Here is a 27,663-nt window from a genome sequence, read left to right on the forward strand (position 1 = left end):
TCAACAAACCAAATGAGGACAAAAATAAAATAAAAAAATAAAAAGACTTTCAATTGACCATGAAGGGGTCTTGGAGGGCTCATCACTGCTCCTTTGTGCTACCTAAGCCCAAAATATTTATATGCCGTTCTAGGCACTGCTCACAAATATGAAAATTAGATAGCCCCAGTGCCGTCAGAGACATGCCTTTTACTTCAGGTATTTATTCACACAACAATACATTTATATATTAGTATTTTTTTAAAGAAATTTAATGATTTTATTCCCCCCAGGATCCACCACCTCCTCTGGGAGAAAAGTGAGCACCGCTGCAGATCTCTGATTTTATTCTGCTCAGGGACTGCTACCTCCCTGGGGAGAAGAGTGAGCACCGCCTTGGTCCATTGCTCACTGCTTTTCACTCCAGGGAGTTGGCAGTTCACTAAAATAAAAGGAGATCCTTGGGTGACAGGAGCTCATTTTTTCCTTGTAATTTCTGTATTCTGGAACCATCCTGCAAAGATGGCCTGAACATATTCTCTTCATTGAGGCCAGCCAATCAGGATCCACCTAGACACTTCAAATAAGAAAACACAGCGTATCTGACCATCAACTATCCAGACATCTCTAACTTTTTCTGCGGATTAATCCCTTGATTCCAAACCAAACCCCTCTTCTGATGATAGTTTCTCAAAAATGGCTGAACGGTTTTACACTAAATCACTAAATGCACACTTTCTGGGTGAGGTTTCAACCTTTAGCCGATTTAATGTAATTCTATTCATGTATGTGGGAAGTCACACAGGTGGGACCCACCTTTTTCCTAGCCCCCTCTTGATGGATTCGTGGGAAACCTTCCCTAAAGGAGCCATAGTCTGTGAACTATTTTTTGGAAAGTTTTGGGCACATTCATAAAATGGTGCCAAAGTTATTAATGAATCAGAGTGTTTGATCCCCAGAGCCAGGATAAAGGATATCTGCTTGGAGTTCATAGCTGTGAAAACAGTGACTAGGAGCAAGTGAACCTTCTCATTAGTATTTATAGATACCACACCCTGCTCACGGTATGAACCAACAATTGCCAAAATTACTCCTGCTCTTGCAAGAAAACAGTATCATCAATTTAGATATAGAACACTTCCCACTAAAAGGTTTTGTAACGATTGACAAGTGAGTGGAATTGCTCACAACCTCTGCCTGGTATGTCTAAGTGTGCCTGAAACTCCGACCCATATTGTATTTTTGGGCGAGGTTATTTTAGGCTACTGGCAAAGTGGAAAGTCCCACTTTGCAGGAACATGGGTACTAGGCAGCACTTAGAAGCCTTTAGAAACTTAGACCAAAACAAGTAGAGTAGTGGTCTTTTACTTTGCCAAATTTTTGAATGCCTTTTGGATTAGGCGATCTAAGTGTACTCAAAGAAAGGGATCAATTGATGAACCTGTTTAACAGCTATGTCCAGGTAGTACATGTTGGTTAGTGGGTGAAATGAAGTGGGACAATGACCTAGGGACTTTGAAATCAATAGTTATCCTTTCCAGGTCATAAATTGTTCTATGTTAAAATTATAGAGGCTCCCTTACATAAAGTCAATTTAATTTATGTTGCTATTGTTCTCCTTGGACTTTAGAAATGTTGTTTGCAGGGTAAGTGTCCTTCAACTAATCATGGAGGGATTAAGTGTTTTGCTCTGGGCCTGAGCTATCTTATTATCTCTCCTCTTGTGGTGTTTGGTGTATTTATAATGCAATTATATGGGCACCTTACACTGAGATAATTTTAATGTATGTTCTTATTGTTTTTAGTGTCAGAAACGTAATGGAACAATGATCGGGTATTGCGAAACCTTCTGGTTGTCTCCCCAACTCTTTGACTGAAAAAAGCTGTAACTGCATTGGTCAATTATATCTGTACGACTCAATTTATGCTGCTATGTTCTCTCAGGGAACTTATAAAGAGTTTGAAAGGTGTGTGTTCTTTTCACTCATGTGTTAGATCAATGTAAGGAATAGACCAGGGCAAAGCGTTTTATTATATTTCTCTCAGTCGGTGTTTGTAGAGCGTTGCCTATCACCCGTGACGTTATATAGGAAATGGTTTGCTGGGCTTGAAGAGCCAGGTCTTGAGTTTATTCCTGAAGTCAGTCAGTGAGGATGATGCTTGGAGGTAGAGGGGACTTGGCAGCAAGGAGGGAGAAGAAGTGCCATCCGCTGTGGCTACGGCAAATCACAGTGGCAAGTGCCGCGAAGCACGAGGAAAAGTGCAAGATGGGACAAGGAAATAGGCAAAAAGTTTTTTTTTAAAAGCAGCAGCAGAAGAAAGGCAAAAGGCAGAAAAAGCTGAAACTAGCTGAAAAAAGAGAGACAGAAGGGCAGTCCAGCAGCAGACCAGTGACGATCTACCACTAGACTACTAGGGATGAGGTGCAGGCAGAAGCCTGTGGGTGGAGGAGGGCCTCAAACTCCTGACCAGAGGTCCAGCAGCAGCAAGGGAAGCAGCAGCTACCAGGCGGAGCTGTGCAGGGAAGGGAGCAGTTCACTAGTAAGGTCAGTACGTGTGTAGTACATACAGGATCCTGGTTATATAATTAATAATAATAAATCAAAACATCTGACCATTCATTATTTGAGATAATGGTTACTGGCTATAGACAGAGAGGACCCTTTGATGTGAATATCTTACTCACTCTTACTCAAGGATATCAGACTTGAAGATGTGAAAATACTTAAATATACCATGGCTGGTCTGCATAGCTGTGATTAAGTTGTCTGTCATACACAAGCTGGTATATACATCACATTGTTGTCAAGTTAGAATAGAAATGAGAATTTTAGCCGACCTTCAAAAAGTGTTACCGAGTTTTGTGTTGCAGGGGAAACCCCTCTAAGTTGTTGGACAAACTTTCAAAAGGTTGACGGGATAAAATAGTACTAGGGTTATCAAACATACCAAACTAATTTAAGGAGATCATTGTGGAATATAATTTGTATTTTTGATTATAAGGTATAGACCCAAACATGAACATGAAAATTGAAGTCAAACCATATGCATATTGTTGAACATATGCGATAAAGTATTGATAAAATACATGATTACATCATTTCTATAATGAAGCAACTGATCCATGGTGAAAAACTACTTATGTCGTACTAGGGCACGAGGAGCTGAATTTCTAATCTATGAGAGTTATTCAATTTGCATCTGAAACAAGAGAAGTAGAAATATGAGTGAAAATGAAAATATCATTGAAGGAGGGTGTCCTTGAATTAATAGAAACCCCTACTAAAGGACATATTTCTAAACATACCCTGTCTGTTTAACACAGGGAATCCTCTAAACATAAGATAGGTGTTGAAGGGGCAATGGGAAAAGGCACCCCCTCCACATGGGTGGTTTTCACTGCGTATTAACTTTTATGAAGCCTACAGTAGGTCTCACAATAGAGGCTAGTCCAGCCATTATTATTTTGAGGCTGTGATTCCCAGGTAAGAAGGATTTGGCACCAAAGTATGGACATGTACTGTTCAACTCCTGCAGGTGACTAAGATGACCAATGCACAACAGTGGAAACAACACTCTATCCCGAAGTGGCATGCATGGTGTAGGACAGAGTGGGAGATGATGGCTCTGCAGAGAATGTTTGCCCATTTCAATAAAGAAAGGGATGACTTCATGACTATATGGCTGCCTGTCCTTAGGTATATGGAAATGGATAACTGGGAGGTATGAAGCTCTCACGTATTGAAGGCCTTGAGGATGTTTCAGTAAAGGGGAGAGAAACGCTACGGTTTGGAAAAGATATCACCTCAGGCTCAGATGTGTAGATTTCAACACAGCACTTGGGCATCATGATATTCGTGTCTTGGATTTCCAGTGCTCAAGGAAGGATGGATGGAGAGGAGTGTTTTCATTCCATCTGTAAATTGTTTCTTTCTCGTATTATACTTATACTAATTCGATGTGTAGTATAGGAAATAGCAAAGTAGGAGGATCCAACCCAAAGAGATACAAAAAATTGTATAATGTGTTGCACTTGTACTTAAAATAATTTTTGCAACAAAAAATAAATAAATGCCTTATGCACATATGCAAAACAAAGCAATTGAAAAATGGCGCTCCTTGATACAGAGGCAGACTCTAAAATATGGGAATAGTTTCGTTTTACAACTACCTCCAAAATCCATATCTTTTTATCCAAAATACTTGAGACATTATGTAGCAAGCTCCACCTTTTGTCATCCATATTTACAAAATTTCTGGGGCGGGGTAAACCCACCCTCAAAACATTGGCCATGCTCGCAACACTTCCTCACTTAGTGCAACACATATCTAGGTTGCAAAATCTTGCAGGCCTACTTTTATTTGCCAGAAAGGCCATGTTACATGCACGGTCATTTGGTAGAAAATGGCACTATTTAATTTTAATTAACTATGTAATTGGGCTGTGGCCTAAACCTTTATTGAACTATTAAGGAAGAGTTCAAATCTGCTTGCAATGTGCACTGGACGATTGCCTAACTCCCTGAATAGCTAGACAAATGCGTGAGAAGCTTTCTGGAACTGGATGAATTATGCTAATAAGTCACACATTATTATGCAAAGGTTCATTACTTTACTGCAGTCTAACTAGTTTGAGAAATCACGGCTCATTGTTTCATTGATTCCAGGTTGCAATCGCTTTACAGAGGAAATAAAAATGCCTCACACTAACAAGGACAATTTGATGAGATTTTATCTCACTGCACTTATTTCACTTTTGAATTTTCAAGCTTACATTCACCAAAAGGCGTCTTGTGTTCTGGTTCTTTAATCTTCACTTCTACACATGAAAAAACATCACAGCATAAACCACAGATACAGGGCTGCTGAGCTTAACATGCAACAAATTACTATTGATGAGTAGAGGAGAAGCATAGTGACTCACTCAAGGATCCACTACTCGTGAGTTATGGCAGGTATAATACCTATAGCAAGTTGTGACGCCCGGTTTGCGAATCAGCAAAGAGTTGCACAGCCTTATGTACATTTGCGATCCAAATATTTCACGTAAACCATTTCTTTGTTAAAAAATTCATCCACTTTATTGTGAGACTATGTCTATTTAAAGTCCTCGAGGTCTCAGGGTAATATACTCCTTATGAACATTATGAAATATTTGCTTGACATATTTTTTACATCATAGATACACCTGACAAAGGTCATAGACTGAAATGCATTGGGTGAAATTGCATGTGACGAAGGAATCGAGTGTTTCAACATGCTTGAGAATAGGCATGGATGGGCAATTCTTGAGTGAAAAAAACGCATAAATTTAATGGAACAGAGCACCTTTGACGTGATGGATAAACTTTGAAAAATTGTTTGGAATAAAGCGGATACATTTTTGAACAAAGAAATGCTTTACGTGAAATATTTGGATCACATATGTACATAAGGCTGTGCAACTCTTTGCTGATTCGCGTCACAACGTGCTAATGTATTACCCGTGTGCACTGGGACGGAGCACACAAAGAGTGTATGCACGCCAACTTTGAAAAAATATCGGGTATTAAACAGGATTCTGCCCATAAGGAAAAGGTGTGCTTCAGTTCAATGACTGATGAGGTATAATACCTATGCCTGTGCTTCATATGTATTACATGCACACACATCTGCACGCCCACAAACACACACACATTGTATACACTAATTTCACACTTAAATGTTCATCATGAAAGCAAACAAAAATGGACATAAATACTTACCAACAAATGGAAACTGAGTTGCAAATACATCAAAAATGCCGTCCCTCTGTATTGCATATAAAGTACTAAAATAAACGGCTAAGCTACCCCATATAATTTTCATAATTATAATTGAAAATTGCTTTATTGCGTGATTTTTTAAAAAACCCTTGCAATAATATACAATAACAGAGATTAATTGATAGGTACGTAGCTTTGATATAAAATTTACAAGCGTTGTGGAATCCTATTCTAACAAGACATTGAGGTCTAGTTTAAACAGTTAAGTATTAAGAAAAAGAGAGTCATAGTGACATAAAAAGCTCTACTGCTTGATGAACAGTCCCTGACACACTGCAGATGTTCAGTTAAGGAGGAGAGTCTAGCATCTTCCTAGGAAGGGGGGAGAGATAGTGTAAGAAAAAACAGTATATAGACAAACAGACTCCTCTGCATATGCCATGCATTAATGGTAGGTCTGGAGCATGTCTGTTGGTCAGTGACCAGAGGTGGTAATCTCCGTGAGGCAAGGAGTCAGGTTGCCTGCCCGATCATCGTGTGCACATCTCACCTCCTCCAGCTTCTTAATGAAGCGATCCATAAATCTGACCAAGGCATAGTTCTTTGGGTTTTTTGTTTACATTTTTTTTATTGAGAGTTTTATTTTCCATGGTACAACATTATGCATTTGCAAGTCAGATGTTATGTTAAGTGCACACAGGCAGTCAGGCAATATAAGCACATTATGAAACAGTCATCTCATTATACATCACATAGGTCAATTAGGGAGCAGCACATTGTACATGGGTATTACTCCTCTAGTGATCTGGTGCGAGATGTAGTGGGCTGACTAATGCCGGGTGCCTGAATATGTGGGTTTCCGCAAGGGTGCGGGTTGATATGGAGACCCCCACTCTATTTTGGTGTACCTCTTTGATTAATGCCCATGCTTGTGCTCCCACTATATTGAAGCCTACACTTCGGTGCCAAAGGGTTAACTTGAAACTGTGAACTGAGGAAGGGGGTGGGAGGGGGTTAGGAGGGGGACCTGGGAGCTTACAAAAAAGATATATTGTGGTAGGTATTTGTTTCGTGGTTGGTTCCAGTTTGTCTGCGAGGTGTCTGAGGTGTCAGAGTCAGGAAGGGAGGGAAATCTAGAAGGGGATACATCTCCCATCAGTAGTCGGGGTGCTAGTCTGGTGGAACCCCATTGCATGATCGGCCTTTCATGTGATACGGCTATTGCGCCGTGGTAGGTGCTTGCGCTATCGGGGACTGTGGCGGAGTTTGGGACTGGGATGGTGTGGCCCTGGGTGAGTCGTCTTGTGTTGTCTCTTGTGTGAACTGGAACAGGAGTTGTGCCCATTCCATAGAGATGGGATGTTTTCAAATCCCCTGCACCTCCTCATCTCTCAATATGGCTTCCTCCGCAGCCCCCCACTTTTTTACCCCACCTTTCCAGGCTGCCTCTGGGGGTCCTGCCGGTTCTCTCCAGTACATGGCTATCCCCCGTTTTGCCAGGAGTAAGGCTAAGGACGCAAATCTGCACTGCACCGTTTCTGTCTTCCGCCTGCGGAAGATCCCCAGGGCACATGCCTCCCATGAGGTAATGTGCATGAGGTGGACCGTCGCCTCTAGGACCCGATGTATCCTACCCCAATATGGTTGGATCACGGGACAGTCCCAGAAAATGTGTTTGAAGTTTGCTTTGGGTGTTTGGCATCTGGGGCATGCAAAAAGTGTGTCAGGGTAGAATCGGTGGAGCTTATGCGGTGTTAAGTATGCGCGGTGTAGAATATTGAATTGAATGTTTTTTAATCATGCGTTCCGCGAAAAAAAAATTGGGTACTCTAGGGCCTTTTCCCATTCTTGCTCACTGAGCACTCGACCTATCTTGTCTTCCAATTTTTGGCGTAGGGCCTGTAAAGGGGCCGTATTCAGTTCCCTTATTGCTTTATAGTGCCAGGTGACTAGGTGTCAGCCTCTTTCCATACGGAGGATTGTATGTAACACTGGGTGTGTCGGTGGTGCCCCCTCAGTAAGATCCCAACATTGTCGTGCGCTGTCTACTAACCGTCTGTGCACCAGGAATTGCCCCAGGGGGAGATCGAAGCTTTCCCGCATTTGGGCATACATTTTCAGCTGCCCATCCTCAAACAGAGCCTCTATCTCCGTTACCTCGTTCTCCGTCCATATCCAGAGGGCTCTGGACGTGTAATAGTTCTCCCTCTGTGGAAGTCCCACTAATGGGAGCAATGGGGAGTATAGGGGTATATCCCTTGACATACGATGTATGCGCATCATTTATTTGCGGGCAATTGACACCTGTAAGGGATGTGTACTCATTGGCTTGGTTCCCGGCATCAGCAGTCTCCGGATGGCCGGAAGGGGTATCCGACCGTCATTAGTGAATGTCTCCTCTATGTGGCATTCTGCTGTCCAGTGGGACAGCCACTGAATCTGAGCCGCCAGAAAATAAGCCTCGAAGGAGGGGGCCCCCAGACCCCCCTGTGTTGTAGGTAAGTAGAGGGTTTGTAAGGCTACTCTATGTCTACCATCTCCCCATATCAGTGTCGTGAGTAATGTGACTAGCTCTCGAAAAAAGGAGTGAGGCGGTATCACAGGGAGATTGGTAAAGGAGTAGAGTTGTCTGGGCACCATAATCATCTTCTCTAAGGCTCCACGCCCTATGGGAGCCTAGGGAAGGGCCTTCCAGAAGGTCACTGCCGCTCGAAGCCCTGCTAATGTTTTGCGGTGGTTCCCCTCGTAAAGGTCTTCAGGCGAGTAATACAGTCTCACTCCTAGGTATCGGGTTGCCGCAGCACTCCAACCGAGTGTCTGGGGTCCTATCATGATCTTCGAGGGAGCAAGGTGCGGACTGAGAGGAAAGATCGTCGATTTTCCCCAATTAACTGTAAGTTCGGAGACCTCTGAAAATGTTTGCAGTATTGTTCATATTGGCGTGAGATCCCTTGTGACATCCCGCACATAGATCAAGAGGTCATCGGCGTATAACGATACACAGTTAACTGTGCCCGCAATTGGAATACCCCAGGCGTCACCCTCCTGTCGCAGGCGAATGGCCAGAGGTTCCACTGCCAAGGCAAAAAGCAGGGGGGACAAGGGGCACCCCCTGCCTCGTTCCGCGCTCCACCGCAAGTGGGGTCGAAATGTACTTCCCTACTCTCACCCTAGTGGTGAGGCCCTTATAGAGAAGTTGTGTGTATGCCAATAAGGTCGGGTCAACATCTACTTTGTGGAGGGTTGCGAATGGATATGGCCATGTGAGTGTATCGAAGGCCTTTTCAAGGTCTAAAATTAGGCATGCGGCTTGTGGGAAGTGGTCCTGTGCTCTGTCCTGTATATGGAAGAGTCTACGTATGTTCTGTGATACGTTGCGCCTGGGAAGAAAGCCATTTTGGTTTGGGTGAATCAATTGCAGTAGAACCTGAATGTAGCAGCCTGCCAATATTTTCCCTAAAATTTTACAATTTGCGTTGAGTAAAGTGATGGGCCTGTATGAGGACAGGAGCGTGGGATCTCTGTTCGGTTTGAGGAAGGTTACCAGGGTAGATGCCCTGAGTGAGCTGGGGAGTTTGCCTCTCTGTAATGCATCATCGTACATAATCACGAGGTGTGGAGACAACTGTCCCAAAAAAGTGGTATAGTATTCGAGGGGAAAGCCGTCCATACCCGGTGCTTTGCGGCGTGCCAGCGCCCTGAATGCATGGGTGACGTCTGGGGAATTTATCTGTGTGTCTAGTGTCTTTCTGTCCGCTGGTGGAATGCTGGGTATGGGCGTGGAGTGGAGGAATTGGAGTAATACCAGGTGTGATAGCTGTGGCGGGGCTTGATAGATGCCTGTGTAATAGTCGTGAAAGATCTGTAGTATATCTACCTGCGATTGTTAAATGGTACCAGACTCATCCTGTAATGCTGTGACGGGTGGCATGTCCGTGTCTTGTTTCGCGAGCCAGGCGAGAAGCGTACCCGCTCTATTTCCCTCTTTATGTGCTGGGGCACCATATGCTCTAAAATTGTATTTGCGAAGGTCACCCATGGTTTCCGCATGTGTTGTTTTTGCAGTCGTCACCTGTTCAGGGGTTGCCTACCCCTTATCCAGCTTTTTCGTTAGGTCCGCCAGTCGTGTTTCCGCTGTTCGTAGTGACTGCTCTAGCACCTGCCGAACACCTACTATGTGTTAAATGCAGTGTCCCCTCGCCTCGACTTTAAATGCATCCCATTCTATTGATCTGGACGATGCTGTGTTAGCGTTTTGTAAAAAATATTCCTGGATGTGTTCTTTGTGTGTATGACAGAACGCCTGGTCGGTGAGGCATTCCCGTGGCAATTTCCACGTGGGCACCGGGGGATACGGTGGCCTCCATCTAAGGTTCATGGTGTGCGCATCATGGTCGGACAACACTCTGCCTAGGTATTTGACCAATGCATAGTTAAGGGTAATATTCAAAGGGTCAAGACAAGCCAGAACTGCTCCTCTGCACGATCTTATGTCCTTTGCAATCCAACCCCTTCGTAATAGGGCCCTTCTGTCTTCTAGGAGATTAGGACACAAGCATATCACGTGTATTATGTCTTCGCTGTGTTGGCTGCAGAGCCAACACGTTCCCTGGGCACAGTCTCTTTTCCATTTTGGAAGGTGACAGGACAGGAGAATCACCCCCATTCTCAGCCTTAAGAACTGGAGCTTTGTATGTTTGTTAAAAGTGATCGTTAGGTAGCTCTGGGGTTTCAGCTGTAGGTAAGTGAGTAGAGTCATCCAACTGTGGTTCCGTACAGAGAAGCTGGCCCTGTCTTCTAATGAGGAAAGACGTTTCACGCTGATTTTTGCTAACCTCTTGAATTCATTTTGGCTGACTTGTAAATCCCAAAGGACAATTTGATTAGATTTTATCTCACTGCACTTATTTCACTTTTTTAATTTTCAAGCTTACATTCACCAAAAGGCGTCTTGTGTTCTGGTTCTTTAATCTTCACTTCTACACATGAAAAAACATCATAGCATAAACCACACATACAGGGCTGCTGAGCTTAACATGCAACAAATTACTATTGATGAGTAGAGGAGAAGCATAGTGACTCACTCAAGGATCCACTACTCGTGAGTTATGGCAGGTATATCAACATCAGTTAGCAACATGGCCCATTTTAAATTAAGTTTTATGAATACCGCGTTTGTTTGAAACATGCGATGAATGATCTGTACCACACATTTGTAAACAATGTTATTTTGTTGTTTAGCGCGAGCACAGGATTAGTTATAGACAGCATGTTTTAGGGTGGAAACCTAGTGGATTCTGGGATTAGTATTTTTTTAGGCACAAGAGTAGCTTACAAGGAAAAGGTGGGCGCTGTTAAGAATGTAATTAGCACGTACACTGGTGGGAGGAGCTTGAGGTTGATGGTTTAAATAGGGGAAGTCACGGGAGAGAAAGAGACGGAACACTCACACGGAGGTGATTTTTGAAGTGGTGGAGTTAGTTGGAACAGAGCGAGCAGGATGCGTTTGAGCAGGTATTGAGGACATTTGCGGTTTGGTTATAAATTTGAGGATGGTGAGAGCATTCGGTTGAATGTGGAGAGAGTTCGTCTTGTGAGGGTGTGTTAGGAGTTTGGCATCACAAGCGAACAGTGTGATTTGGGGTGGATGAGTGTGAATGTGGCAAGTGGAGAAAGCATGGTTTCGTGGGGTGATTTGATAGTTTGTTGTTGAAAGGGTAGAGTGAATTTCGAAGAAGTACAAGCTGAGAGTATTTTGGACGTGTGCAGGTGGGGGTTGGAGAGGGTACTCTAAACACGGGATAATTGGGGGGTTGTAAGGTAAAAACTACAGGGTGTCTAAGAAGGGTGGGTGGAGTGCATTATTAGGATGGATATCGGGCATATGTAAGGTTTCCTTAACATGATTTGTTTTATGTGTTACATGCAATGTTACAGATCAAGTTACTAGTTTTATTCAGAAACAAATCAGTAATGGTGGTTCTTTCTTTAAAAATGTGCAGTTTTCCCTGAAGAAGGGCTTTTTTAAGCCCGAAATGCATTGGGACATTATGGAAAAACACTGCTTGTGATGAATCATGCATTTTTGTCGTGTTCGCAAAAAAGGCATATCTAGAACATTTGAAGAATTGAAAAGCATGAATTCCTTGCATATGGAGATGAAATCAAAAATGAAAAAAGTCATAAAAGATTGAAGAAACCTGAATAAACAGTTTAACAATGGATGAACAGATTAAATTAGAGTATCTTTGCATATTCGTGATTTTGCTGTGCGTCTGGGTTGGGGGCGCAATCACGCTGCACACTTACGAGGTATAATGCCAGTGCTTCATATGTAATACGTGCAAACACATCTGCACGCCCAAAAACACAGACACATCGTATACACTGATTTCACACTAATATGTTCGTCATGAAAGTAAACAAAAATGGACAAAAATACTTACCAACAAATGGAAACTGAGTTGCAAATACATCAAAAATGCCGTCGCTCTGCATTGCATATAAAATACCAAAATAAACGGCTAAGCTACCCCATATGAAATAATGATTTATCGCTGTCCAGTAACTGGTATCCATGCCAATCTGTGAAAAAAAATAGATCAGTGTGATCATACAGTAAAGTATAGTTAAGCTTAGTACAGTTAAGTTTAGTATTACACCCTGTGTCAGGACAGTGTGTAGGGAAATTGTTAACTTTCTTGCACGTGTCAGTCACATACAACTATAAAATGTGTCCTAGCTTCTATTGCTTTCGCTAATGAAGACTAAGGGAAGAGCTGTAACGGTGATCCACACTGTGAATCAATGGTCAATTACCATTAACAAGGAACATTGATCATTGGAGCAGCGTGTTTGTCAAGACAGTGTGGTGTGACAGTAGCAGCTGGTGATCTTTGAAGTGGTAGGGCATAATATTTACCAGGAAGTCCCCCAATTGTTTTCAAAATTTTCCTTGAGAGCTCCCCATATGCTAAGAAATAGCATCATTCTGCCACTGCCAACATTTTGTTATGGGTAACCCCTTATACTAAGAATTAAATACAATATTCTAGTTACTGAATTTTGCCTTTGATATTGCCTATATACCATGGGTGGCCCGTATGTTAAAAAATGACCTCCAGTATTTAAGAGCCAGCCTTTTATCAAGTTTTGTTCCCCAACCCGCCTTCTCAGCACCAATATGCCATGGCTACCCTCTTAGAGACCAAGAATTACCTCTAGTATGCCAGCACCACCATTCTGCAATCTGTCCTCTTGTATCTAATATTACTTCCAGCGCTTCAGGGTCTTTGTCTTGCTGTGGGTGCCCTCCCTTATCGAAGAATTAGCTTAAATGCCCCAGTTCCAGAATTTTGCCACTATTGCCCCCATTGCCAACAATTTCCTATAGCATTCAAGCACCATCATTTTTCCCCAAGGGCTCCTATGGCAAGAATGACATCTTTTGTGCCAAGTTCTGCATTTTGCTATGGATGCACTTCCTTATGCTAAGAATTATCTCCAATCTGCCAGCAGCAGCATGTTACTTTGGGTGCCGCCATAAGCCCAGCAATATATTGATTGTGAGTCTGGCAGTGGAAGACTCACAATCAAACACACTCTAACTCACACACTCTCACTCCATTTCACATTCACTCTCTTCCCCCTCAGTCACACTCTCTCACTTACTCATTCTGACTCATACTCACCTCCACTCACTGTTTACAACACACACATGTACTCGTACTTACTGATTCTCACTCTCACTTGCAAACACACACAACCTTTCACACTGACTAAATCTCGGCCCTGGTGCAACTGGACCTGCTGCACCATTGAAAGCTACACGCATAATGTCCATGCCTTCTCACAGCCTCCACTCATTCACTGCCTTTAACGCACTCGCACCCCTTCATTCACTCACTCACACTCCCTTTCATTCATACACTTTCTCAATCTCAGATTCTCACTCATGACAACAATGGTTTAGTAGACATACTGTGCTGCTTGAGGCATTTGCAGTAAGTCTGCTAAATAAAATGGATTGTGCCTGTGCGAGGGGATCATGCTTGAACTACACCACTTGCACAATCCAGGCATCCACCGGCAAGATGCTGCCCTTTTAAAAACAATTACATATTTTTGTTGTTTTCGGAAGGAAAGGAGACAGCACATAGTTCACCCCTTCTCAGGGGTGGGCTACAACATTGACATAAATCAAATTGGGATTGCAGAGGTCATCATAACATCTCTGACACAATGACAATACCGAGGGTGCTTTCCTTTTAATCAACACTCTGTAGCTTGATCGTGCCTCAGTCCCTTCACACCTCTCAGTCCCCTCCTCTTCCCGTCATCCAGATCTTGGAGAGGAGGCTGAGAGAGCTAACCTGCACACTGACAGAGTTCATGAAAACACAAAAGTCGTGTTTTCATGAACACTGCTCAGTTAATTCAATAACAGCAGCAGGAAGGGCAGTCAGTGGTGCTAAACAGGATGTAGGGCTATGCACCGAAGAACCAAATAAGGAGCTGCCACTGTGTGATGAACATGTTACCTTTTGGCAGATGCACTTTGGTGTCTGTCCTTGACCACATACGACTGTAAAGTCTGTCCTGGTTTCTGTTGCTCTGTCAGATGGTGAAGACTGAAAGGAATGGGCTGGGCCATAACGCTTAATCACTCTTTGATTGGCCAGTACTATTTACAGAGCCAACTAAACGCTGGAGATATAAGCAGAGTTTGATTTGAGTAAGTAGTTGCAGAAGGGGAGCACCACCACTAATTTGTTTGTCTAGCTTGATGGCGCAGCTGTCACCAGACTTTATGTGATCAACCTAAAAAGAGTTTTCATGTGTACTATAGAAAGAGGGCTTTGGCACTTTCCATATGTTGGTGAAAATGAGTACAGGATTGGACAGACTCATATTGGCTTTTGAAGCCTTTTCCATTGCCTGATATACGGCAGCCATCTAAAACATAATGACATGTGGCATGCAAGGGGAATCTTTCTAAACCAAGGAACAGCAGTCTTTTTCAATGCCATTGTATCAGATGGGTTGGTAGGCGTTCCTGAGCTTGCATATTTTGTGGCAAAGTAAGCCCGCCTGCTCCCGATTGTTCATGTACAGACATGCACAAAGCTGGAATAGCAGGCTATGGAACCTGGTAGGTAAACCAGAGTAGGGTGGGATAGTGGCAAGGCCAGTGGAGCGTTCAGGATGTGCTAGGGACACTCATGGAGTTGGCCATAGAAAGCTCAGCCTCCCTAAAGTTTCGGTAATCTATTTGCCAGAAAATGCTAGAGAAGCAGTTCACTTTTCTCCATGTGCACACTTATGCACAACCAAGAGCGGCATGCACTTGCTCCCAGTTGGCAGAAAAGAGGAGGTTTTGATCACACGTGAAGCCACAGAAGATGTCACGGCACTCTCCAATCTGTTTTGTTTTCTTTTTGCACCTTTACTCGTCAGTTTGCTCTGTATACAGTAAGTGTCCAATCAAGAGTTTTTATGTAACCCTATTGATATTATTTGCAAACATTTATTGTTGAACTCTCAAATAGCAACAGCAAATTACATTGACATACCTAAAGGGAAAAACTTCAGGCTAATGAACAACGCAGCAAATCCCCCAGCAACCCTTCATAACATAACGACCGCCCGCCATCAGTGGCACTCTGCCTACACATTTATCGAGGCGCAAAAGAAAGCGGCTCAAGAAACCGAACAAAAAAACAGGATAAGATCCAGAGAGCTCTGAGACAGGCAGTGATGATCGAGGACTTTTTTCACACTATCAAACAGGAGCCTCCAAGAGGGCAAATGACTGCCGTCAACTCAAACCCCTCAGGTTCGGAGTCAGAGTTTCTTCTCAGGACCAAGCCGCTACGTCTACACAAAGAACCTACCAGGGTCCAAACAACTACTACAAGTACACACACTGAAAGCCTAATTGAAACAAACTCGCTGCCTTCAACAGTGCAAAAATGAACAATCTAACTCAGCTTCAGCTTTTGCTCTTCCCACATCGAAAAACGAGGAAGATGAGTCTAATCATGCCCCTGGCTCTACAGCATCTCTCAGCTGGCACAACACTGCAGCTCAAGTGATAATTCAACACAGGCAGCAAATTGCTCTCATTCAGACACCCTCAGACAACTCAGGCCGGAGCCAAAAGAGCTATCAACAAATTCAGCCACAACAACCAACCACCTTAACACAGGTACTTTACACACCTCAGTGCATGTCTACAATAGGGCTAGGGCCTATTTTAAATCACCTTTTCACATATATTAGGAGACAGTGTATTCCAAAAAAACCCACACACCCCATTCACAAACGGCGTTCTCAGATCAGAAGATCTCCGATAAAGATGCCACCAGGCCCGTTGGACATTGCAGCGCCGGTCCGACGAGGAGCGCCCAATGGTGAAGCATGACACCCTAATAGGTGTGTGAGGGCATTAAGATCTGAAATTCAGATCTCCCCAGAGACCATTAATATTGCAGGAAGTCAATGATACTCTTTACTTTGGCCTCGAGAGAGGAACTGTTCCCCTTTTGATGAACGTACAATGCTGTAACATCGAACAGCAAAAATTCAAACCAACATCAGGATATCTGGTCAGCTAAGCTGAGTATGCATTCCTCAGCATTGTCCAACCACTACAATGCAAATTAAACTATAGCAATAATAACGAAACAGCCGAGTCCTTCAATGTCATCAGTGTCGCACTCTTATATGCAGCTTCTGCAGTCAGACCCACCAGAATATTACAGTAAAAGATTTGCCAATTTTGCAGCACTTTATTTTGCGCCAATTTGCATCATCATTAAATCTTAGCTTTTCTCCCACTTCTTCCTGGCTGCCTGCTGCCATTGCTTTCACCTAAGCACAGCAACTGTCCTCCTCTCCACCACCTACACTTCTTCATTGAGCCAAACAACAACACAATAAACACTGTGGAAAAACATCATTTTATTGTTTACAATACCAAGTATTCAGGAGTTTTTTCAGTGTGTTGGGCATGCTTTTTGTTAACATTTTTGCTCACTTGAAAATCGTACTACTTAACTTTTTCTAACTGCTAACGTCAAATTTTAGGCTATACATTCTTGTGAATGACAGTAGAATGTGGATCATCAGTTTTACAGCAGATAAATAGACCTCAAGGATATTTCCATTTTTCTTGATTTGACTCAGAGTTTTAGCCAACTGTATGTCTCCTTATCTGCTGCCCCCATGTCATCACACGCATAAGATGGCAGTGTGCGTCATCGCTCGGACGGGTGCTTGCTTCCTTGAATATTAATAAGCCAAGCTGCCCAGTGAGATTCCGTCAGCAACCCACTGATATTCCGCCAAGAAGGCCAATCAGATTCCACCAGGAAGCTCAGCGAGTACCACTGAAAAGCAGGCAGATGCCACCAGTCAGCCAAAGAGATTCTTCGAGAAGAAAATGTATGCCATCAAAACACATGTGATCCTCAAGACAGCCAGTGGCTGAAAGTCCCAAACCAGCCTGTGTTTAGAACCCCTATTGGCAAAACACTTCCCCCAGCACACGCAACCGATCTTCACCAGGCAGCCAGTAGCCCCAGGAAGCCTGGAGGATGGGCCAGATATCAGGCAGATACCTCGAGTCAGCCTACTGGGACCCTCCAGGCAGCTGAAGTAACTCCGTAGCACAGCACATACGGCATTGTGACACAAGGAGGATGAAGAAATCCACAGTGTTGCAAAGATGAGGACCAGGGATACCAAGCTGCTCTCTAAAGCCCCATGAAGTCCTAAGGCAGCAGGTTCCCTCCCCTTCCCCGCCTACCCTACTTATTGCAGTCTCCTTGCGATGCAACCTGCAGGTTAATTTTCTGAGTGCATGCTCACACGTGAAGGTCACACTCGCTGATGTGGAGTTGCTATCAGTGCCACACACTGGCTGGGCAGAGGGTACACACTCCATGTGTTACACACACCTCCCCCATCTCCACCTCACAGATGGCACCAAACTGTATTTTCCACAACGGTCTGAAACGTGTGTGCATACAGCCAATAAATTGTCACCATTTTTTCTCCCTGCTGGAGAACTTTGCGGCCAGAATGATAAATATCAAGCTCATAGCACTAGTCATCTGATTTTGCACTTATTTGGTGAACTGCAAAATCGTGAAATGCTGGAGGGTCTGTTCAGTTCACCAATTGGCTAACAGTTCTCCCGTTCCTACAGCTAAATCAAACCTAGGACCTGGGAAATGTAACACTCAAACACAAGGACTGATTTTTAACTTTGTTGCCTGTGGATATGAATCCCCCCCATACAATAACATAATTCAAGATCCTTCAGTTCAAACGACTATCTGGCACCCTGAATATGCATCACAGGGCAATAGCGACATCTTGAATCGAGGCAATATAGACAAACTTTTAGCCTCACGTCCAAAACTTTGGGATCCAAACACCACTAACATTGCTGCCATACAATTTATACCAACATGTGGAGTGGTGTGGCTCACTGGTTAGAGGCGGCAGACCCGGAAGCAGAAGTCGGCCCGGGACCAGGGTTCGATTCCCGACGCGGCAGGGTCTTGGACCAAGGTCAGCGGACACGATAATTCTCGCGTCGGTGCCCACTCTAACCATGGATCCCACTCAGCAACTCTGGGCAATAGCTTGCTTAATCTCCACTTACGGCCCCATCAGGGGCGGGGGATGCTTGTCTTCACCTTGGAGATGCCCAGTAAAGACCATCTCACAGGGAAAGCCAGGATGGGTTCCCCAGCAGCACACAGCGCCGGGACACTCTTGGGAGTAGCCGCGTGCTCAACAAATACCCAGTAACATAACATAACAAATATTCTAGCGCACAAGGAAGCCACTGCAGTGACATGGTCAACTTAATCTGCAGTCCACACAATCTACGAAAACTGGAAGATCCGAGAAGAATGGATAATTCTGATTACCCATCCGAAAAGGCCAAGCTATCCAACAGCTTTCCTAAAGAAGGAACATGACCAAGACCCCAGCTTACCCTCTTTTAATCAAAAAAGCTCTTACAGATATCCAGGCAGGGAACATTCTCAGGAGGCAGTGTCTCTAAAAAAATGTGGCAGGCCCTCTTCAACCAATTGCACCGGTTAAACTTCAATCATTAGGTGTCTCCACACACAATCAGGCTGGGAGACACAGCAAAATGGGGATGGGGCTTCGACCTCGGCTAGACAAAAATCAAACTGACTTGCGCCTAAGGATTGCATCAGGTTCATACCAAGTATTGAGAACAAGGCTGAAACTATGTCTTTAATCTCCTCAAATGTGGCAGGACTGTAAAATCCTTTTAACAGACTCTGACACAATGTCTTTCTTAATATTGTATGCTATCATATGTAATCAAGAATTCTGGTGCGATACTGATACACCAATAGAAGCATATTGTGAGCTCTCCCCTGCCACTAGATCACGGATGTATGACGATACAATGCAAACATTTACAATGCATGCCTTTACAACGCAGTTTTTACATCGCAACATCCATTAGAACGCATGATTTTACATCGCATGCCGTCACAATGCATTTTTAGAAACTACATTTACAACTCATTCCATTACAACGCATACCATTACAATGTATAACATTACAACGCATATTACTTTTAGGCCAACAGAGGGGTAAGTGTTGGATAGTGTAGGGGTAAAAAATACTATTCCCACTCCAGTGAATGCAACAGTAGGGTAAGTGTTGGATAGTGTAGGGGTAAAAATTATTATTCCCACTCCAGTAAGTGCAACTGTTGGGTAAGTGTTGGATAGTGTAGGGATAAATATTACTATTCCCACTCCAGTGAGTGCAACAGTAGGGTAAGTGTTGGATAGGGGAGGGGTAAAAATTACTATTTCCCATTACGTACCTTATATTGCGTTATAATGGCATGCGTTGTAGTGACATGCGAAGTAATGGCTGTGTTGTGATGGCATGCGATGTAAAGGATGTTGCGTTGTAATGACTGTGTTGTATAGGTAGTGCGATGTAATGACTGCGTTGTAAAGGTTGTTTCCCCTAGATCACATACAAACGGCCCAGCAATGGGTGATCATTCCATTTGGCTGTCAGCCTGCTGGGATTTTTATGTATTAAAATAAACAATTGGTGTCATAATCAAATAAAGTGTAACTTATTCCTGTTTAACATGTATATACATTCAGCATTCTCAGGGAAACACCAGAGGGTGAAGAAACTGGAGCAGATGATTTCTGATATCAGGCATAATTATGCTAATGCCCACCTTCTCCTTACTTGAGACCTCAACTTAAATTTGCTATATAATCCCTTTCGTAGTGTCGCACATAAAACAGAAGAGACCTGGAGACTGATTCCATTGCAGGTCACAAGGCCACAAAGAGCAGACTCACTAGATACACTCTTTTAGCTACTCTAGAGGCATTGTCCCTGTGAGCCTGAACAGGCGCTTTCTGGAAGATCAACTTTCCCACCCCCCTCATCAGATGTGTTGGATTATACATTCTGCTCAGTCACTCTGTTCAATGCTATCGCCTCATACTCCCTCCTCTCAGTGTGAAAGTGACCCTAAGCAACATGTTCTGTTTATAAAAACATCTTTCACTGCTCATACCACCGTAAGATTCATTGGTTCAAACGACTCTCACCATAACTGGAAACCGGTCAAATAGAGCTCGGAAGTTGCCATGAAGTACAATAGCTGGAAACGATTGTCATTCAATCAAGATAGCACTCCAATATACACAATCAATGATTGTGAACTCCTTGTGCAAAGGTTACTTTCTGCTCTTGTTATCAGCCAATGAGCTGACTTGCCAACAAGGTTCACTTATTCAAAACCATGGGTCACAAAAGACTTAAAGAGCCAGAAAAGAACCTTGATCAAGAAGTTGCAATCACTTAAATCATGGTCATACTCCATCCTGTTGGCAGACGTTGACACCCTGTGCAGTCACTACAATAACAAATTTGGCAAGCTAAACAAAAATACGAGGAAGCACTTCAGACCAAACTTTTCTTACATGCTGAAACAAAAAACCAAGAGACCTTTGGATAATAATTAACTGTTTAAACAGGGAATGAGAGTCAACAAATATAAATGGGAGCAATGTCGCTTCAGAAAATTGGATAAAACATGTCACCACTCTGAACAAAGCCACAACGAAAAGCTCCAACCAACAACTCAGCCCGAGCAAGCAAAAATGCTGGCGACAAATATTTGTTGCAACAGAAGTGCAACAACGCTGACAAATGTTATGACCATAAGAATAGCAAATGTCATTCATTTCAATGACACTCCAGCCTCCATATACAAACAACACATTGAGTTCTGGTCCAGGTCTCTGGAAAATTTGTTTGACCCTCTACATAACCACTGCATTTATCCCATCTTATTGTCAAAGTTTGATCCTATACCCTATCTATAAAAAAAAAAAAGGCCAGTAGCGCTCCCCAACAGTTATTGATATATTCCACTTCTGGATGTTGAGGCCAAATATTTTGTGTCGCTCCTGCTGGAAGATTTAGAAGAACGGGCAACCATAGATAACATTCTGCTATTTAATCAAACTGGCTTTAGACCATCGGCAATCTTGTGGCCATAAGGATGCTTGCAGCAAAACAGATAAGGAAAAAGGAGCTGCTCCTATGCTGTTTTATAGACTACAGCAAGGCGTTTGACCATGTTAAAAACTAATTGCTTTGGACTGAGCTTTAAGCCTCAAATACTAGAACCATTACTCTACAGCATTTTGCTGCTCTACTCTGACACATGGGCCAATGTAAAACTGGGTTACAATACAGCAGTCTCTGACAAAATAAATATTGAACAGGGCGTCAAGCAGCGGTGTGTATTAGCTTCTGCTCTATTTAATCTGTTTATGTGTCATCTGGGACCCACATCAAACCTAGTAATGAGCCACGCACCAGAATTGGCGAATCATCACATCACCTCACTTCCCTAGTCGGATGACATCATTGTTTTTAAGCCAAACGCTGATTGGGCTCCAAAGACCGTTTGATGTCTTACACAACATTTGTCGCACAGACAGAATGAAAAACAATGAAAAAACGAATATTGTGATTTTTGGCAGGTAAAAGGAAATGCTTTGTTCCTGCCGTCTTAACAACCATCGCCTGAACATATCAAATAATTACAAATATCTAGGGTGCTGGCTGGATGAGAGGGATAGTCATTTATTGCATCTTAATTCATTAAAACCAAAATTGGCCTCAATACAATTTGCCTTTCAAACTATCTTTAAGAGAACGAAACAGCAAACCTTTGATCCATTGTTGAAAATAATTACCGGCAAACGTACTCCGGCCTTGATATATGGGTCAGAAGCATTCATAGGGAAACGTAGCACTTTTTGAACTCAGAGTGCAGTATTTAGGACAATGTTCAAACTCCCACATAATGCTTCTCCTTCCCAGATTAGGATGGAATTTAAGATGAGGGAACATCTCCTCATACAGAAGGCCGGCGTCTTAAAGTACATGCATTCAGAACATGTCACAAAAAACAGGCTCTCTGAAAAAGTCTCATCTGGCTTGAAACTTCACCGACAATAGCTTGAGTCGTCCAAACGCCTGGTCAAGGGCCCTTTTTGATGCTCGTGAGCCAAAATGTGTGCAGCCTTGGGGAATCTAAATATACCACATCCACAGTTTAAAGCAGCCCTAAATAAAAAGGTTCAAATGGAATCTTTTGCATTGGACCAGCGGACCTTTAGCAAAAGAAAACATGCTGTTTAATTCTTGACAGCTATGCTTAACAAGCATTGGCATAGCTAATAGGTCTCGCCTTTGGGACCTCATAAGTGTTTAGCCATGCAACAGTTGCATAACTAAATACTTATAAGGTCCCAAAAGCGGGACCTATTGGCTATGCCAAGCGGCCGCGAAAGTGAAAGTAATCGCGGAAAAGCGTGGTGCGCGCGCCCGCGCATATGCACTGTAGCTCTAGGCTGGCCTGGTAGCACTTTTTGGAGCCCTCTCAAAAAGTCTCGCCAGAGCAGCGCATGCGCTGGGACAGGCGAGACCTAAAAAGGGGTTAAAAAATACGTTATGGGGACATTCTCAACGTCGTTTAAAGCAAAGTTTTGTCAACTTCAAATGGGCTGCTTCTCATCGTCCGATCTACTCCTCCCTCAGATATGAACCTTCTTCAGCTGTCCTTGAGCTGAGAGGAGTCACACAGCTCCTACCAGGTCTTCTTGCCTAAAGGTCATTGTGTTCGCTCTGGGAACAGATTTTACACCTCATTAAAGGGAAGCACTGGCATGGGCCATCTGCTGGCAGGCTAATGCTAATTAACCCACCAGGGATTCAGGCAGACATGTTACTTTTCCTAAATATTCAAAAAAAAACCCTATGATCAAGAACATTGTTAAAAGATAATTTATCCACAGGAGCGTCAACCAGGATATTGAAGAATTTGCTATAAAAAAGAGAACCTACGGGGTTTCTGTGCCTTAGGTATAACTAGAGGTTATGTAAAGGAAGCTCACCCAATAAGGATTCAACAGAAATGTGTGCAGTTAAAATTTCTCTTGTTGCCAATCGGATTTAGAAGCAGTTGAATTGTTGGAAATGGTCATCCCACAGCCTGCAGATTTTAAGGGTATAAGGTAGAGAAACTGACATGAATTTTGTCTCTGTTCTTTCCGCTTTTGGCTTGGTCGGTTATTGAAAGAAAAAGGTGCTCATTCCTGAAGAGAGCCAGTACTGCTGCAGTGGGGTAGATTTAAGAGTGGTGGGTTTGTTAACTAAATGTTTCTATTTGGTGGAAGACTCTTGAGATAAACACTGTATTTCCGAACAATTGTTTTTAATATTAAAATTTAATTTCAGTTTGATAGGCTACCCAGAGACTCATATGTTTTCTATATTGAGAGTTTGCGGCTGATGACTTAGAGATTTAATGTGTTCTGTTTGTGAAACAGCCTTCACAACAAGTTTTTTACCACACACTTTTTACCACGAAATATTTTACAATGCATATGCCTTTACCACTCATATAAGGTAAGTATATATGTTTGTGTGTTTATGTGTGTCTGTGTGTATTTATGGTATATGTATGTGTGTGTGTGAGAGATATATATAGATATATATATATATAATCTACTGGCAGTCGCCAGTAGATAGTTATAGTTAGGACCGTGTTTCCATAGGAAATCCGCAACATTCTATTTGGAATAACTTTGGCGCCGGTTGACGAATCCTCACGAAATTATCAAAATGGGTGGGGCGCTCCGCTCCACTCCTACCCTGAAAGTCTCGGGGGGATTCGTCAAGCGGTGGCTGCGAAAAAAGGGGGGTCCCAAAACGCGTTTTCCCCATGCAATTTTCCATAGGGACCTTTAGTCCAAGGTACAGCCCGAACGGCTGAACAGAATTACTTGAAATTTGGCAGAGAGGTAGTCCTCAGCTCAGGGATGTGCCTTTTGCATATATGGAGTCAATCTGTTCAGTAGTTCTGAGAAAATTGCAGTTAAAAGCACATGCATATCTATAGCCGCGCACCGTGCGCGTTGATTGGTTGTTACATGTTAGTCAACGTTCGAATCGGTCGAAATCAGGAAGTGTCGACCGCCAATTTGTTTGTTTTCAGTGCGAGAGTGAAAAAGGAAGGTGGCGAACGTGAAAAGGGGGCTGGGTAGAGAGTTCCTGACCCCCTAGCCTTTGTCAGGGGGTCCCTGAAGGACCCCGAAGGCAGAAAAAAAACATTTACATTTTTTTTGTTTTTAAATCGCGGGGGTGCGCGCACGGTGAAACCCCCCCCCCCCAAAAAAAAACGTTTCACATTTTTTTTAATACGTAGTTTATTGTAAAATAAATATATAAAAAAAATAATAATAAATACATAACTTAGCATTTTAAAAAAACGTACAAATTCACTTAAAAAAACCATAGGTTTCCCACATGTTATAGTTAGGTGGATATTTCACTCGTAAAAAAACAATGAAATTCCCCCGTTATAGTTAGTTCAGATAACTATAACTCGCGCGCCCCAAATCCACTGCTGATGACGTCACGTATTACATCACTCATGACATGGTCAGTGGCATCACTCATGACATCACTGATGACATCATCCTTGTGATAGTGGCGGCCGCGCGAGTTATAGTTATCTGAACTAACTATAACGGGGGAATTTCATTGGTTTTTTACGAGTGAAATATCCACCTAACTATAACATGTGTGAAACCTATGGTTTTTTTAAGTGAATTTATATATATATATATATATATATATATATATATACATATTCATGTGATCAAGTCCCCCAGGAGGGATGAAACGCGTAATGGCCGTCTTGTCTGTTTGAGTCAACGAATAAAACAGATATTCAACAAGAATCCTGTGTTCCGTGCTCCCTTTATTCGGCTTTGTTGGACACTATTCGATGAAAGAGAGTGCTTGCACATATATATATTCATATTCACTGGAAAATCCAAAGGTTACAGGAATGTCATAGTTAGTTTCACTCGTATAAAACCAGAGAACTTCAGTAGTTATAGTTGGCTGAGCTAACTATAACTCGTACCCCTGCAATGCTCTGCTTATGACCTAACATTTTAAATCGCTTATGACATGATCAGTGACATCACTGACATCTCAAATGACATCATTGATGACATCATCCAGTGACTGAGTGTTTTTAAAACGTTTGTGTTTTAAATATACATACCTAGGTGCATTGGTTAATCAGTGTGTGTAAGAGTGTCTATATGGATGATTCAGTGGGTGTGTGACTGACTGTTTAAGTGAGTGATTAGGTGTCTCAGTGAATGTATGTCTGAGTGACTAGGTTGTGTGAATGTCTGTATCAGTCTGTCAGTTGGTGTCTAAGTGGATGCATGGGTGTGTGAGTGGGTACATGAGTTTCTGTATGGGTGAGTGATTGGTTCTCTGAGTATCTGTATGTGTAGGAGTGTCTGTGTGGGTGGGTGATGGTGTTTGTGACTGCATGCATGGATGAGTAAGTGGGTAAGTCAGTGGCTCTGTGGGTTAGTGAGTGTGCGTGAAGGGCTGTATGGGTGAGTGAGTATGTATATGGCTTTGTTGGTAAAAGAGTGCATGTGTCAGTGGTATATAGGTGAGTAACTGGGTATGTGAAAGGCAGTATAGGTGAGTAATGGGATATGTGAGTGACTGTATGGGTAAGTGAGTGAATGCGAGAGTGGGTGTATAGGTGAGTGTGTGCCTGTTTCAGTGACTGTATAGGTGAGTGAGTATGTGTTAGTATCTGTATGAGTAAGTGAGTGAGTGTGCATGTAACTGTATGGGTGAGTAAGTGGCTGTGTGATTGACTGTATGGGTGAGTAGGTTTATGACAAACTCTATGGGTGACTGACAGTGTATGAGTGGATTTGTGAGTGGATATCTCAGTGGCTGTATTAGTGGGTGTGTGAGTGTATTGGTGAGTGAGTGGATGTGTGTGTTGATCTATGAATCAGTGACTAGCTGTGTAAGTACTGGTACAGTTGTGAGAGTGGGTGCGTCAGATTCTGTTGATGATGTCATCAGTGATGTCATTTGAGATGTCATCAGTGATGTCTCTGACCATGTCATGAGTGATGTAACATGTGTGGTCATAAGAAGTGCATGCGGGGGTGAGAGTTCTAGCTAGCTCAGCTAACTATAACTGCTGAATTTTAGCTACTTAGTCGATTCTGATCCCGGGTCAGACAGCTCTCCGAAAGCTGTCCATAGACTTACCGTACGACCGACACGTACCCGTAGCCGGTCTGTCCTGCAGAGGAAGTACGATGAGCATAACTGCTAAAAACCCGACCGACACATAGGCTGTGAGTCCAGATCTATTCTCTGTCCGAGCCGTACCTCCTAACGCTGAACCGAGTCGCCCTGCAGCAGTATCCATAGCAGTTTCCGGCCTGACAAGTACGATGCGTACTTCCTCCGCGCCGGACGGGTCACCACGTATGGGACGTCACAGCATCCGGAAAACAAGCATGTCAGCTACGATTCGCGCCACAACTCAATCCACGGCTACGAGACGGACCAGCTTGCAGCGGGTACGAGACGGAGCAACAAGCGGCGTGTACGACATGAACACATCATGAATCCCACCGCGCAGGTCATACCAGTACTCTACATCTATGACCGGATCAGGAACCGACGCCGACGGCGCAGGTGGTAAGTCAGACACCTACCACACAAACAAACGATACGTACCCGCAAAATGGCACACCCACACAGGTGATCCACGTCCTGGCCACTAACAGCCCACCATAGGGGTTGTATGGCCAGCACCACTACCACCCCCACCCACAGGGCTCCTGCCACCCCCATCCATAGGGGACCTGTTGCCCATCACTACTGCCACTACTGCCACCCCCACTCATAGGGGACCTGGTGCCCATCACTATTGCCACCCCCACTCATAGGGCTCATGTTGCCCATCACCCCTGCCACCAACACCCATAGGGCTCATGTTCCCCATCACTACTGCCACCCCCACTCATAGGGCTTATGTTGCCCATCACCCCTGCCACCAACACCCATAGGGCTCATGTTCCCCATCACTACTGCCACCCCCACTCATAGGGCTTATGTTGCCCATCACCCCTGCCACCCCCAGCCAAAGGGCATATGTTGCCCATTACTACTGCCACCCCCACCCATAGGGGACCTGTTGCCCATCACTACTGTCACCCACACCCATAGGGGACCTGTTGCCCATCACTACTGCCACCCCATCCATAGGAGACCTGTTGCCATCATTACTGCCACCCCCACTCATAGGGGACCTGGTGCCCATCACTCCTGCCACCCCCACTCATAGGGCACCTGGTGCCCATCACTCCTGCCACCCCAGCCATAGGGGACCTGTTGCCAATCACTACTGCCACACCCACTCATAGGGGACCTGGTGCCCATCACTACTGCCACCCCCACTCATAGGGCTCATGT

At 43.6% G+C, this 27,663-nt stretch overlaps 1 protein-coding gene across 1 annotated transcript in view; it reads right to left on the reverse strand.

Annotated features, from left to right (window-relative positions):
- ATP8B4 (ATPase phospholipid transporting 8B4 (putative)) overlaps nucleotides 1-27,663 on the reverse strand; it is a 3,731,093-nt gene that overhangs the window by 49,179 nt on the left and 3,654,251 nt on the right. The window contains exon 25 of the mRNA XM_085644229.1: nucleotides 12,170-12,308. Within this exon, the coding sequence (XP_085500355.1) occupies nucleotides 12,170-12,308 (139 nt within the window). The remainder of the gene's footprint in view (nucleotides 1-12,169; nucleotides 12,309-27,663) is intronic.

This window comes from Triturus cristatus, chromosome 3_1 (assembly GCF_964204655.1).
Source record: "Triturus cristatus chromosome 3_1, aTriCri1.1, whole genome shotgun sequence".
In the NCBI taxonomy this organism is placed as follows: domain Eukaryota; kingdom Metazoa; phylum Chordata; class Amphibia; order Caudata; family Salamandridae; genus Triturus; species Triturus cristatus.